This window comes from Peromyscus californicus, unplaced genomic scaffold (genome assembly GCF_007827085.1).
Source record: "Peromyscus californicus insignis strain IS unplaced genomic scaffold, ASM782708v3 Scaffold_5__1_contigs__length_169319896, whole genome shotgun sequence".
In the NCBI taxonomy this organism is placed as follows: Eukaryota; Metazoa; Chordata; class Mammalia; order Rodentia; family Cricetidae; genus Peromyscus; species Peromyscus californicus.
Genome location: NW_026294573.1, coordinates 90,712,643 through 90,725,414, shown reverse-complemented (window position 1 = coordinate 90,725,414; position 12,772 = coordinate 90,712,643). Strand labels below are relative to the sequence as shown.

Below are 12,772 nucleotides of genomic sequence, written 5' to 3'. Positions count from 1 at the left end.
AGGTGCTTCAAATGCAACCCGTTGCCAGCATGACCGAATATAGCAAAATCCAGAAAACAAGGGACATACACAGGACAGATGTCTCGGCTTCTTCAACAGATACATGCTAAAATATGAAAACTGAAAGAGGAGAAAGGTCTAAACAACTGCCTCACGGAGACTGTCAACAAAATGCAATAAACAGACCTTGCTAAAAACCCAAGGAAAATCTTGACATTAGCTAAATACATGATACTAAAATGCAATTGTTACACTGAGATGCTTCAGCAGACTTGTGGATATCTTTTAAAGTATAGCCTTCTCTTCCAGAGACACCTAGTGAAGTATATGCTTGAAATGGCATATGTGAAACTTATTGTAGAGTCTCTGGGGAGGGCCAGAGCTATAGGTATAAACGAGTAACAGTACACCTGGGTAAACACCGAATTCTCATGATATACACTTAGAGTCCATTATACAGTTCTGGGGTGACAGGTCAGTTAGCACGGCGCTTACCTTAAAAGCATGAGGATCTAAAATTCAGTCTCCAGACCCACGTATAAAAAGCTAAGTATGGGTCCTGGGGGCTCCTTGTCCAGCCAGATTAACAAAATATGGGCCAATAAGAGACTGTGGCCTCAGAGCTGGCTCATTGGGTAAAGGTGCTTACTATGCAAGCCTGGGCCCTGCTTGAAGGTTTGATCCCAGAACCCACGTAAATGTAAAAGGGAGAACTGAGTCCACAGAGTTGTCCTCTGACCTCCACACTCCACACACTTGCTGCGTCACATGCGCTCACACATCACACACACACACACACACACACACACAGAGGGAAGAGGGAAGGGGGGAGGTAGAGAGGGGGAGAGAGAACATTTTTTTTAAAAGAACAAGATATAGATGGCACCTGAGAAATAGCACCCTAAATTGTCCTCTGGTCTCCTCCACATACAGGTGCACTCATGTACACACATGCACACACACACATACACACATACACACACACACACACACACACACACACAATGCAGAATGAAGTCAAGACTATGTGTCACCACTGCTCCCCCCGAAGCCCCCAGCAGCTGCTAAAGCAGCTCATTCTGAGCAACACTGGAGTCAAACAGTGACAACTCCTCGGTGAGGAGAAGCCGCCAAGGAAGCTTGTCCAAGGTGTGTTCTCTGAGGGAAGGGATTAGCAGACAATCTCCCTGAGGAGTTGGCGTGAAGGTGAAAGATCACAACACAATGGGAAAGCACAATGATATCAAAGGTGGGCAGAAATCACGGCGCCTTCCAGAAGGAGTCCATGTGACTAACAACCGTTGGAAGCTTAATCCCACCAATCACTGGGGAACATGAAGGGAGGGGGGGAAGGGGGGGAGCCTGGCCCAGTAGCAGGATACCTGCCCAGCATTCATGAGGACCTGGTTCAGTCCCCAGCACCACAGAAGGAAGACCCCAAACATTGCTGTCACTCCCCCTAGACTGCAGACATAAAACAAAAAGCTACAGAACACCTGACAGTGAAGGGGGATCACAGATGCCTTCAGATGCTCTTGGGATGCTGGGAAACAACTTGGCATAGTAGTAAGAGGCCCAGCCCACCCTCCCTGCTAGCCATGCCTCCTGGAGGAAACACTTGCACATGCTTACCTGGGGACCAAGGTAACTCTGACCAAGTGTGTGTTGTTTTGTTTTTTTTTCCCATATAGCTCTAAACTGAAAACATTCCAAATATCTCCAAAGGATAAACGGATTCCATTACAGTTATGCAACAGAGTAACTGTAGAGCAGTTAGCACCCCAGGTACCTCATCATCATGGATGGGTCTCATGCGCACAGGCTAAATGAAAAACCACCTCAGCTCACAGCACAAGAAACTAACAATGTACTGCTTAGGGAAAGTCCTTAAACAAAAGGAAGGATGAAAGGAGAGCTTTGGGAGGGAGAGAAGGAATGTAGTCGGTCCGCAAAGCATTTCAGAGCCATGTGCACCGGGGACCAGTCTGTGCTTAAGCTGGGTGGTAGCAGAAGGATCTTCACCGCACTGTTTTCATTCAGATCCTTCCTGTTACGGGATGTCTGGCCAGGCATGGTGCCTCTCACTTTCAATCCTAGCATTGGGGAGGATAGGTTACAGGAGGACTGACGTGAGTTTGAGACCAGAATGGGCTACACAGTGAGCTCCGGGTCAACCTGGGCTAGAGTGAGACCCTGTCTCCAAAAGCCAAAAGGAAAAGCCTCTTGGAGTTGTATTTCATTCTTGAATGTGCTCGAGAGAAGACTTGCCGATCCCGGGCAAGCCTGACAAAAAGTGTAAGGGAACCAGCTCGTCACCACCCGCCACCTCCCGCCACCTCCCGCCACCTCCCGCCACCTCCCGCCACCTCCCGACTGAGACAGTGTTAGAAGAGAATGAGAACAGAGCAGGCCCCCAGGGAGATAGATGCCCGAAGTCCACCAACCAGGAGGGAAGGGCATAGCAGGTGGAGGTGGCTGATGCCAAGCCTGATGATCTGATTTTGATCCCCAGGACCCCCAAGGTAGAAGCAGAGAACCCCTTCCTGTAGGAAATCTTCTGCCTGCCAGACATGCACCAATGGCGTGTGCCTACCCTCTCATGCCCAAACACATACAAAATAATTAGTTAATTAAAATCAAATAAAAACAGGAGCTAAGGGCTGAGGGCATCCACAGCTCCAAAGACAGTGGCACTACTGAATGGGAGGACTGAGAGGTCCAAAACCCACACAATTCTCTGATTTGGATAAAAGGATAAACAGTATGCCATGCCGTGTACAGGCTACAACTGGGAAGGTCACTGGTAAGTGACAGAAGCCTGACACAGAAGGGCAAATGCTGCAGGGGTCTACTTAAGGACATGGGAGCAGTCAGTCAACTTCGAAAGGACAAAAAGTAGAAAGGAGTTGGGCTATGGGCCTGGGAGCTAGGAAGGGTAAGCTTGGCCTTTTAAATACTATGCCAAGTTGTTTTCCAGTATCTCAACAGCACCTATAAGCAGGAAGAGGGGGAGGGAGGGGAGAAGGGAGAGGAGAGAGGGGGAGATGAAGAGTTAGTATTCAAATGGGGCTGGAGTTTCCATTTAAGAAGATTTTTAAAAAGCTCTAGAGATGGATGATATAATGGCGACACATTTAAAAACTGTTCAAACAGTTAGCTCTCTGTTGCTTTATGAGTTCTGAAAAGTTCCAGTCAGGGCGGGTGAAGCCGAAGAAGGAAGCAGACAGGGAACAGGCACTTCCAGGCCTGTCAAAAGCTAAGGCCATGACTCGGATGGCAACATTCAGACGAGGGTCTGGGCCTGGAAGAGCACCACCGCGCCGAGGGATGTCACCTCTGCAGGCACTTGTGGACGGTATGCTCAGAGAGGACAGCAAGGGGGATGACCCCACACTAGGACCAAGCTCAACTCTGGGTGCCAAGGAATCACTGGTGTGTGTGTGGGGGGGGGGGGGGGGTTCCCGAGGACTCTCCCAGTTCTTAACTATCAGAAGAAAAAGCTGCACACACCGCCAGCTAGGACTGGGGGAAAGATCCAGAAAAAAACAAAACAAAACAAAACAAAACAAAAAAAACTGCTCAGAAGCAGCACACTGAACCCAAACTCCAGAGCAAGAGAGACAGAGCGGCGAGGCAGAGCCAGGGGCATTCACTACCCAGAAACAGTGAGGAAACAAGAGCCACGCTTGTGCACCTGAGCTGGAGAAACAAGGTCAAAGGAGCCAGGAAACCTAGACAGATTCTGAATGGACCACATTTACCAGGCACATGGCCTGTGGCCATCTGCTCTCTGGAGACCCCCTGGAAGGAGAAGGTAAGGCCTTGCCAGACAAGGCCGTTAAAGAAATGACACAAATTCCTTGAGCCTGGGAGGCAGGGTGCTTAACAGGCAGGAGAGCAGATGCTCCACACATCACCTTCCAACCCCCGGAGACGGAGAAGGCAGAGGCAGGTATTACTCACTTGCCACACACAGAGCGGCAGGGTGGATTTAAGTCAGCCAGAGCAGCACCAAGAGGGTGAGAAGCTCGGGAAACCTGCACAGCTGGAAAATATTTTGCTAAGAAAAGGGCAGGTTTGGCAATGGAGAATACCTGCCTAGCCCTGCACAGGGCCGTGGGTTCAACTCCCAGGCTACAAAACAAATCAAAACAAAAGCTGCCGTGCTTATCAACGTGTGTACAAAAGCACAAAGACCAAAGCGAGCAAAGGGCACCCCAACAGTTGCTACGCAGCAGCAGGACGGGGAGATGGAGCCGGTTTTCTGGATGACAGTGTTAATATTGCTCTACTAGGCTCTTCTTCATGAAGACTGCTTTTTGACCCAGGTGTGGAGGATGGCATTCAAGTCAGAATGCATCTTTAAGAAACTGTACTCCATCAGTGTACCACAAATGTGAATCTAAGTTCTGGAGGTACCAAGCGGCCTTCAAAGGCAGAAATCTTCATGAGAATCTGGGGTCCCCAGGCACCTGTGGACCCCTGGGGCAGGCTCAGAGCCATTCACTCATTCCATGTCCAGGTGAGCTGCCAGAGTTCTCAGATCAACATTTCCTCCAGTCTGTGCCTGAACCTGGACCTTGCTAGCTGTGTGGCTTCAGGCAGGTTTCTTAACTTGCCAGCTAAGCCTGGCTCTCCTGTAAAACTCTGGGGGAAACAGTCAGTCTTTGTGAGCTTCCAGAAGGATAATCCCGGAAGCCCTGAGCACAGATCCAGGCTCTCATGTGCTTCAAACGTCTCTCACACACTCCTTTAAGACCCAGGGACATAGTCAGAGTTCACAGCCCTTCACACCTGCCCCCCAAGGAGTGAGTTCCCCCTTTCCCCTTCCCATTCTCCATGCATTTGCACCTGCTGCCCAGATACCTTCCAGCAAAGGACACCAGCTGTACTCCTGTGCATCCTTTGGGACAGCCCCAGTCACTGTGGGCATCAAAGTTTTTCCACCTCTCCCACACAGTTCAGTGGCTCCTCCCTTGCCCTGCTTCCTATGGGGTTACATGTCCACCACGGACTGGGAACCCAAGAAACACCCCTCCCCCAACACACTGGAAGAGCTCCATAGGCCTTTGTTGACTCTAGAAAATGTGCCTTACGCGAGCAAAAACACGTAGGAAGACAATTTTCATAAATGCACATTAAAATCAAATAGCCAGGTGAGATGATACAGTTAGCTGGAGAGGAACCACTGAGGCTGCAGAAGATACAAGATTTGAGCCACTGGGGTGCAGGGGGCACACCCAACAGAGCAGCTCTAGCTGGAGCTTTTCCGGGCATTGCTGACACACTGTGCCCTCCCTAGCCTAGTGGCACTTCTGTTCCCTGGCTCCGTGCTCAGGGGTCCCTGGGATTATCCTTCAGAATGCTCACAAAGGCTGCCTGTCGTTATCCCTGAGTTTTCCAGGAGAGCGACCGGGCTTAGCTGACAGGTTAAGGAACCAAAAACAGCTTAGGAGAGAAAGGATTTGTTTCATTCACAATTCCAGGTTACAGGAACTTGAAGCAACTAGTCCCATGCACAGTCTGGAGCATGCATACTGCTTCCGCTGCTTCCTCTCAACGCAGTTCAGGACCCAAATCCAGGAACAGTGCTGTCCACATTTAGGCCGGTCTTCCTGCATCAAATTAATGTAAGCAAGGCAATTCCCCCCTTCATCCCCCCCTCCGCCCGTCTCCCCCTCCTCATCCCCCTCCCCCCGTCAGGCCCCCAGGTCAAGCCAATCCAGACAATCTCTCACTGAGATCTCCTCCCAGGTTGTTCAACATTGTGTCAGTTAACAATTAAAAGTAACCATCACCCTCTCCCCACTGACCCCTGAGGCAAAGAACTGGAGACTGTATCACTAAAACCTTTAAGCAGCCAACAGGAGGAGGAGTGGAGACCGGGAGGGCTCCAAGCTTGCTGCTCACCCAGGGAGTGAGCTCCAAGGACCGACCACACTCCAGTACATTCCTGGACTGTGACAAGAGGAGGTGCACAGCCCACTGCAAGATCAGGGTCAATGGACCCTTTCCAACTGGCCCATTTAAGTTCATCACCCAAACTACACATTTCCATATGAATATAAAGATTAAAAAGCAAAGACAGAGACCCGGGACAATGTTCCCAGTGGTTCCAATCTCTCATGAAATCTGAGAATCTGTTTTACCATCTTTGGCTTCCCCACATTTTCTAATCCTTCCGCTGGCAACCTGTTCTAAATATGAGATGAAGGAGGGGGTGGGACCTACGCACCAGCCCGAGGAGATACCCTGATGAATCAGCAGGTGACCCTGGCAGCAGAAAGCTGTCCAGGGGAGTGAGGGACAGAGAGTGTAGACCCCTTCTGAAGAGGGGTTTTCTCTGGGTAGAGCAGCGTAGCAGAAGGAGCCATCTGTAGCCAGCCAGCCAAAGAGGTCCAGTAGTGGGAAGAACACATATTGGTGGAGGAGGAGGATCTCTGTGGTTACCAGGCTAGAAATTTTTCTAAGTTTCCACACAAGAATGTAAAGGGGAAAGCTCACCCCCATGGCCTTCTGCTATTTCAAAACCAGGGACAGAATTCAGTGAGTGGACGCACATGGAAGTACTTAGCAAGTTAATGCTTGTTCAGAGCTTTGTACCTCTGGGGAGTCATGTTACTGACCCTGGAAGAGACCAGGGGAGCCCCGACTCAACACTCAGCCCCCTCCACTTCCTCACACTAACCAGTGTGGCACCAGCTTCTAGGATCTAGTCTCTACCATATCCTGCCAGGGAAAGATGACTACTACCACTCACTTCTCTCATTCCCAACTCAGCTCACCTTTTATAACAGAGGCATCCTTTACAGAAACAACACAAACTCATGACCCATGTGGACAGACACCCAAGGCTCCCCAGAGTCCCACTGAAGGTGTGGCAAAGGACGGGACAAGTGCCTCAGGGCCACCACCACTCATCAGCGTCTATTTACAGGAAAAGACCTGGTCCAGGCAAGGCACCTGAGGCAGTCACACCTGGGGGGTTCCTTAGTGCTGAGGGGAGACCGGTCCTCCACATATGCTCCACGTTGGCACCTGGCCCTTTCCCCATATACTCACCTTATTCCACCTGTGACCTGCCCCGGGGCCCTCTGCCCCTCTCCCAGCCATGCACCCCTCCTCCTCCCAGCCACACCCTCCTCACCCTTCTCCTGCAGTACTGCCACAGCATAGCTGGTATCAAGCCCATCCTCCAGCCGAGTCTCCACTCCACTCTAGCCAAAGCAGGCTCTCTGCAGCACAGGCCAATACCCAGGTCAAAGACTGCCCCACCTCCACCACATGCACGCACGCACGCACGCACGCACGCATGCATGCATGAATGCCCACAGGGGATTTAATGCACAGTGCGGTTGCCTTTGTCTGTCACCAGAGTCAGAGTCTACTGGAAAGTGTGAAGGACAGCAGTTATCAGCCTCACCTGCAGTGGAGGACTGTGAACAGTCAGAAGCTCTGTTCCCTGAAATACTGAACCACAAATGCTAGTAGTGAACTCTGTGGATTTAATTTTTAATTTTATTAGTACAGGTGTTTTGCCTGCATGTATGTCTCTGCATCATTTGTGTCCCAAGTGAGTGCTGTGGGTCCCCTGGAACCAGAGGCAGGCAGGCAGGCAGGCAGGCACCCACGCACGCACGCACACACCACTTCCTTCAGAGGAACTGAGAACAGTTAAGACATGGCTGCAGTCCCAGCACCAAGGAAGGCTGAGGCAGGAGAATCACTGGGACCTGATGAACTTCACATGTGTTGAAGTTAGAGAGTCATTTTGCTAGAATTTTACAGAGAATGAGAAAACATGCCTTACTTCTAACCGTCAGAAACACATCTCACCCCTTCCTGCATGGGTGAGAAGGCACCACTAATGCCTGTATCCTACAACCTAGCTTGCTCTGTGCCTTCCCAGAGCAGCCCATTGCAGCTCTTCAGGGAGCGACTGAAGGGAGGTCACTTTATGCCCTCTGAATTCAGTCGCCCATCATGCATTGGATGGGTATGTACTTTCAATTCCCAAATAAGGCATATGATCATTATGCTGCACCACATTTGTTCCACCGGGCCCCTAAGAGGCTATGCAGAGGCTTCTTTTCTCTTCCAGAGTGAAGGTTTTTGTTTTTTTTTAAAAAGCATCCCTCATACAGCATCATCCAGCTTCCAATTCCACTAAACAATGGGAAGCCTGCCTGGTATAGCTCACGTGTGTTTTTCTAAAGTCCATACTACAATTTTTAAAAAGACTTCTCCACGTCCCAAAGAAAAAGATGAGACGTTTATAAAATTATCCCTTTCTAGCAATCCTCTAGTGTCTCGCAGCTTACTGAGGCACTGTAATTTGTTTTTAATCATTTCGCCTTCCCATTTAAAAAAAAAAAAAAACAGGGAAACCAACACTGAAGAGCTGAAGCTGCCCAAGGTGGCACGGTGCCGCTCTAAGGTAACTCTGAAATTCTCCACGTTTACACAGGACCCTAACGAGTCAATGCCAAGTTCCAGATACAGTGAGAGCAACCACCGCGCCAAGCGCTACACTGGCCAACCAGCCTTCCCCTGCAGGGCATGGCGGGAGTGCGAGCTGGCAGGCCACTGTTCCAACAGCTTTGCACACGGGGCTGCTGAAAGATCGAACGGAGGTGGAGGCGTGCGCGCGCGCGCACACACACACACACACACACACACACACACACACACACACACGAGGCAACAGAGGCGGGGCTGAGCACAAGCGGCCCGGGCACAAGCGATGCCAGGGCTTTAGTCAACAGAGAGCTAATACGAGTCAACAAGGGGTGCCGCTGCCAAGCACACCCATCAGTGGCATCTGCAGCCACATTCATAGAAGGAAAGTGCCTGGCTCCCTCAGACCAGACCACACCGGACGGCTGCTGCATGGCTGGACGAACGGGAGGGAGGTGCCCTCCATGACAGAGCCAGGCTTCTGAAAAGAAATGGCTCAGGGCGGCCCTCTGAGTGTCACCTGGAGGCTGGGCCTGTACCCCAAGCCCGCGGTGGACGGCACGTTACAGGTGGGGCTTTTAAAGACCTTCTTGTTAATGTTTTATCCACAACTGACAAAGTACTGACTATCTACATGAAGGGTTCAGAACAACCAGAAATGCCAGCAGATTCAACCAACCAGACCAACCCAACTCCAAGTCTGCTGGAGGGGGCTCACCAGGAAAATGACCGTGGCATCTTCCTTTACTAACTAAGACAACTGGACCACAGCTTTGCCAAGTGACAGTGGATTTAAGATCCTATCATTCCAAGCGTCAAAAACTTGAGGAAGTCCTTCTGACCCCACACCCCACACACCCCATTTCAACCTTCTGGAACATCCCACGAGGGAGTGTCTCTCCTATTAGCATCACTCAGAACACAAAACTATCTTTCCAAATGTGTCTTCCAAGAGCCTCCAGGCCATACTTCACTGACCTTTGTGTTCACAACAAGTAGTTTAGCCCATTCGAGACACCCCATAAATGATGAGTAACTGCACTGAGGTGCCACAGCCTGGTCATACTGAGGGTGTTACTGTGTTTGAGGCCGTTTTAGAACACACGCGTCTGTCCCGAGAGGGGCTAATAAAGAGGTTTATGACAGCACATCACCACTTTTGCATGGTGAGCAAAGGAATTCTTGAAGCTAAAGCCACCCGAGGGTTTTAATTACAAAGGAGTCGTAGTCAGACTGGCCCGGTCGCCAGCCGGGTCTCTATGGAAGTGATCCAATACAGAAGGAAGCTTAGGGGTATCAGGTCAAAGGTAAATCCTGTCTGTGGGACAAGCAGCCAGGCAAGGCCAGAGCCCAGGAAGCAGTAAAAATCCAGAAACAGCAGAGCAAGCCCAAGTGGGGTCAGATGCCTAGAAGGAGGTATAGAGAGGGAATCCGGGAAAGTGGGTCTAAGGAACAGCACAAACACTACAAATCCACAAGGGAGCCGGCTGCCTGGTGCTAAACCTCCGAACTGGGAGAATTAATTACAGGAACACTCAGCTCGGGGAAGACTGGTGGAGGAGACTGAGTGATGCAATTCTAATATCTAATAAATCTTTAAATCAATGAGCCATGTTTACTGGCAATTTTTCTTCATCTGTCCTCCCTGAAAGCTCACACAACAAAGCCAGCATTTGCTTTTTATCTGCCTATGGACTCGGTGCATGGTTTTCACGTCTGTATGTATAAATAAAACCCGGGGCTCACTAAATCACACATCTTTTAAAAACGCATCAAAAATATCTGCCATCAAAAGGAAACCCGGGATGGAGGAATTCTTCTGTGCCCTTTTATAAAAAGCGAAGGAACCTTTTAGGACGCCTGTGTTCCCATCCCCCACGGCCCCACCAGCTGCGGTAAACCAGCATCCCAACCTGTTCATTTGTGTACCTGTTTGGATCTATTTAGCACACAGGCACTTTACTCCATGTGCAATTTTTCATCTCAGAAACACCACTTAAGCCTGTCGCACAAACCTGACAGCAGCAATACATTTTATAAGCCAATTATCCCTGGGGACCAGACAAGAAAGCCACCCGGCAAGGAGCACCGGCAAAGTTCCCAAGGATAGCATTCCTTTGCCAGATGCAAACTGCGCCACATCCTCTCCCAACCCAAGCTGCCCACTCACCTCGCCTCTGCTCCCCGATCTCAGGCTGCCTCTCCCCAGCTGCATCAGAGCTGGAGAGCCTCATTCTTGGGCAGCAGTGACAAGAACGCTTTGGAAAAGACAACAGCTCTGGGCTGGGGAATGTTGGCACCTTTTCTATGAAAAGGCCCCGCAAGGATATTTTTATGACAAAATGCTCTCCAACGGAGCACAAGAACCACAAAATTAAACTACCATAAATTGAAACTGTCTCCAAATTAAACCCACACGAAGAAGCATTAGAGCCCAAGCCAGGTAGGCTGATTTTTTTCCCATCCGAAACCCTTACAGGTTAAAGAGTTCTCTCTTTAAATCTAAAAAATTCCTGCCACCCAGGAAGGCCTAAACGCTCCGGACAATCTGTAACCCATCTAAGGCTCAATTACTGCGGTGTCTTCTGTCATGCCAAAGATTCCCAAAGGCACTGTCTGCCGCAGCGCCGAGTGCACAGTGGGCGCCCCGTTAGTGCATCGGTTTGATTGGATCTGACTGGCCCCTCTGGCCAGAAAGACTCTTTTGGTGGCTGGACTCCCTGCCGGAGATACTGGCGCTGGCCTAGCTTGCCACTGGAACTGGGCCCCGGTGCAACCACCTGTGGGTGTGTGGCCCGGACACAGGCCCCGGCGCTGCCACCCCGGGATGTCCTGCGGGTCCCACGCACATTGCCGGGTGTGGGAGTGAGTTGGGAGGTCAATTCAGAGGGGGCTGGGGCCAAGGCCTCTGCCGATTCAAAGTTGACCTGGCCTGAGAGTTGTCTCCCAAGTCGCTCCACCCTCTGCGAGGTTGTGAGGCAGGGGGCTCTTTGGGGATAGGAGTGGAGGCCATCCGTAAGGGATCGGCAGAGGACAGAGAGGCAAAACTGTTCCCTAACCCTCTTTCCAAACTTGGGGCACTTGCTGGGCAGCAGGCAAAGATTTCTTCTCCAGTGCCTTGGCCTGACACCAAAAGCGAGATACCCCGAGCAGCCCTGCATCGCTTAAAAAATTCTACTTAACCCAGCCAGCATCGGAAGGCCAACATTGGCAGGGAATGCCAGCCACCTGCGCCAAGGGGAGGGGACGCGGGACGTGGGGACAGTGTGCAATGGGGTAGGGGTGAGGCCCAAAAACCTAGGTGGGCGCCAAAGAAGACGCAACCCTGCGGTGCAAGGTGCCAAAGACTGGGCCCCACAACATACGCGGACTTGGCGGTCCGGGAGGGTTCAGACCCGGAGTACTGACAGAAGATGGGGGAGGGGTCCCCCAAGAGAGGCCCGGGAAGCTTCCCAGAGGGAAACACTGGGACAGGGGGCTCTGCCCCAAGGGGCGCAGGCGACCAGTGCCCCGCCGCGTCACTCACCGGCAGGTCCACGCTCACTTCGGTTCCGTCGAGCAGGAAGACACGGCAGTAGAGGGTGGCCTTGGCCGCTCCAGAGGCGGAGATGTGCACAGCCGCGCCGCCCGTGAGCAGGGGCCCGCCGCCGGCCGGGAACACGCTGCCCCCGGGCGCGGCGGGCAGCCCCGAGGAGCTGACGGCGGCGGCCGGGCCCCCTCGCGGCCCCCCGTCGCGCTCGTCCCCCAGCCCGGCGGCCCCGCGCCCCGCCGCGCCCCGCGCGTAGCGCTGCATGGAGCGGCGGCCAAAGGTCCGGCGCAGGAACCGCAGCATCCTGGCCGGGGGCGCCCCCTGCCTCCGCCCCCTGCGCTGCCGCCGCGCCGCCGCCCGGGAGCGCCCGGCGCCGCCGTCAGTCCCCGCCGCGCTGCGCCGCCTCCCGCGGGCTGCGGCCCGGGGCTCGCTCCCGCCCCAGCCGAGGCCGAGGCCGCGCTCCGGCCGCCCGCGGGGCGCGTCGGCCCAGCCAGCGCCCGCCGCGAGGAGCTGCGCGGGAGAGAGCGCGCGCGAGCGGCTCGGGGGACCGTCCCGCTGCTGTCGCCGCGGCGCGCTTGAAGGGGCGGGCGGTCGGGGCCGGCTACTGCGTAGCCGCTGTCCCCCGCCCCGAAGAGCCCTGCAGGGGGACCCGGCTGCGGACTGCTCCCGCGCCGCGCGCCGGCCGAGGGCCAGCTGGAGCAGAGCGCCTGCGTGCTCCCGGCGCGCTCGCTCCCACTCGCGCCGCGCCCGGCCCGAGGAGGCCCCCGCCGAGCGCCCGCTCCCGGG

The 12,772-nt window shown here is 53.0% G+C and overlaps 1 protein-coding gene across 7 annotated transcripts in view; it reads right to left on the bottom strand.

Annotated features, from left to right (window-relative positions):
- Positions 1–12,304, bottom strand: part of Epb41l4b (erythrocyte membrane protein band 4.1 like 4B) — a 151,496-nt gene extending 139,192 nt beyond the window's left edge. For 5 of the 7 annotated variants that reach the window (XM_052717805.1, XM_052717804.1, XM_052717807.1 and 2 more), the window contains exon 1: positions 11,984–12,304. In XM_052717805.1, coding sequence (XP_052573765.1) covers positions 11,984–12,289 — 306 coding nt within the window. In that variant the 5' untranslated portion in view covers positions 12,290–12,304. Of the gene's footprint in view, positions 1–10,627; positions 10,760–11,983 lie in introns of those variants that run through there. The other 2 variants (XM_052717809.1, XM_052717808.1) reach the window with 2 other exon arrangements.
- Between the last annotated feature and the right edge of the window lie 468 nt (positions 12,305–12,772).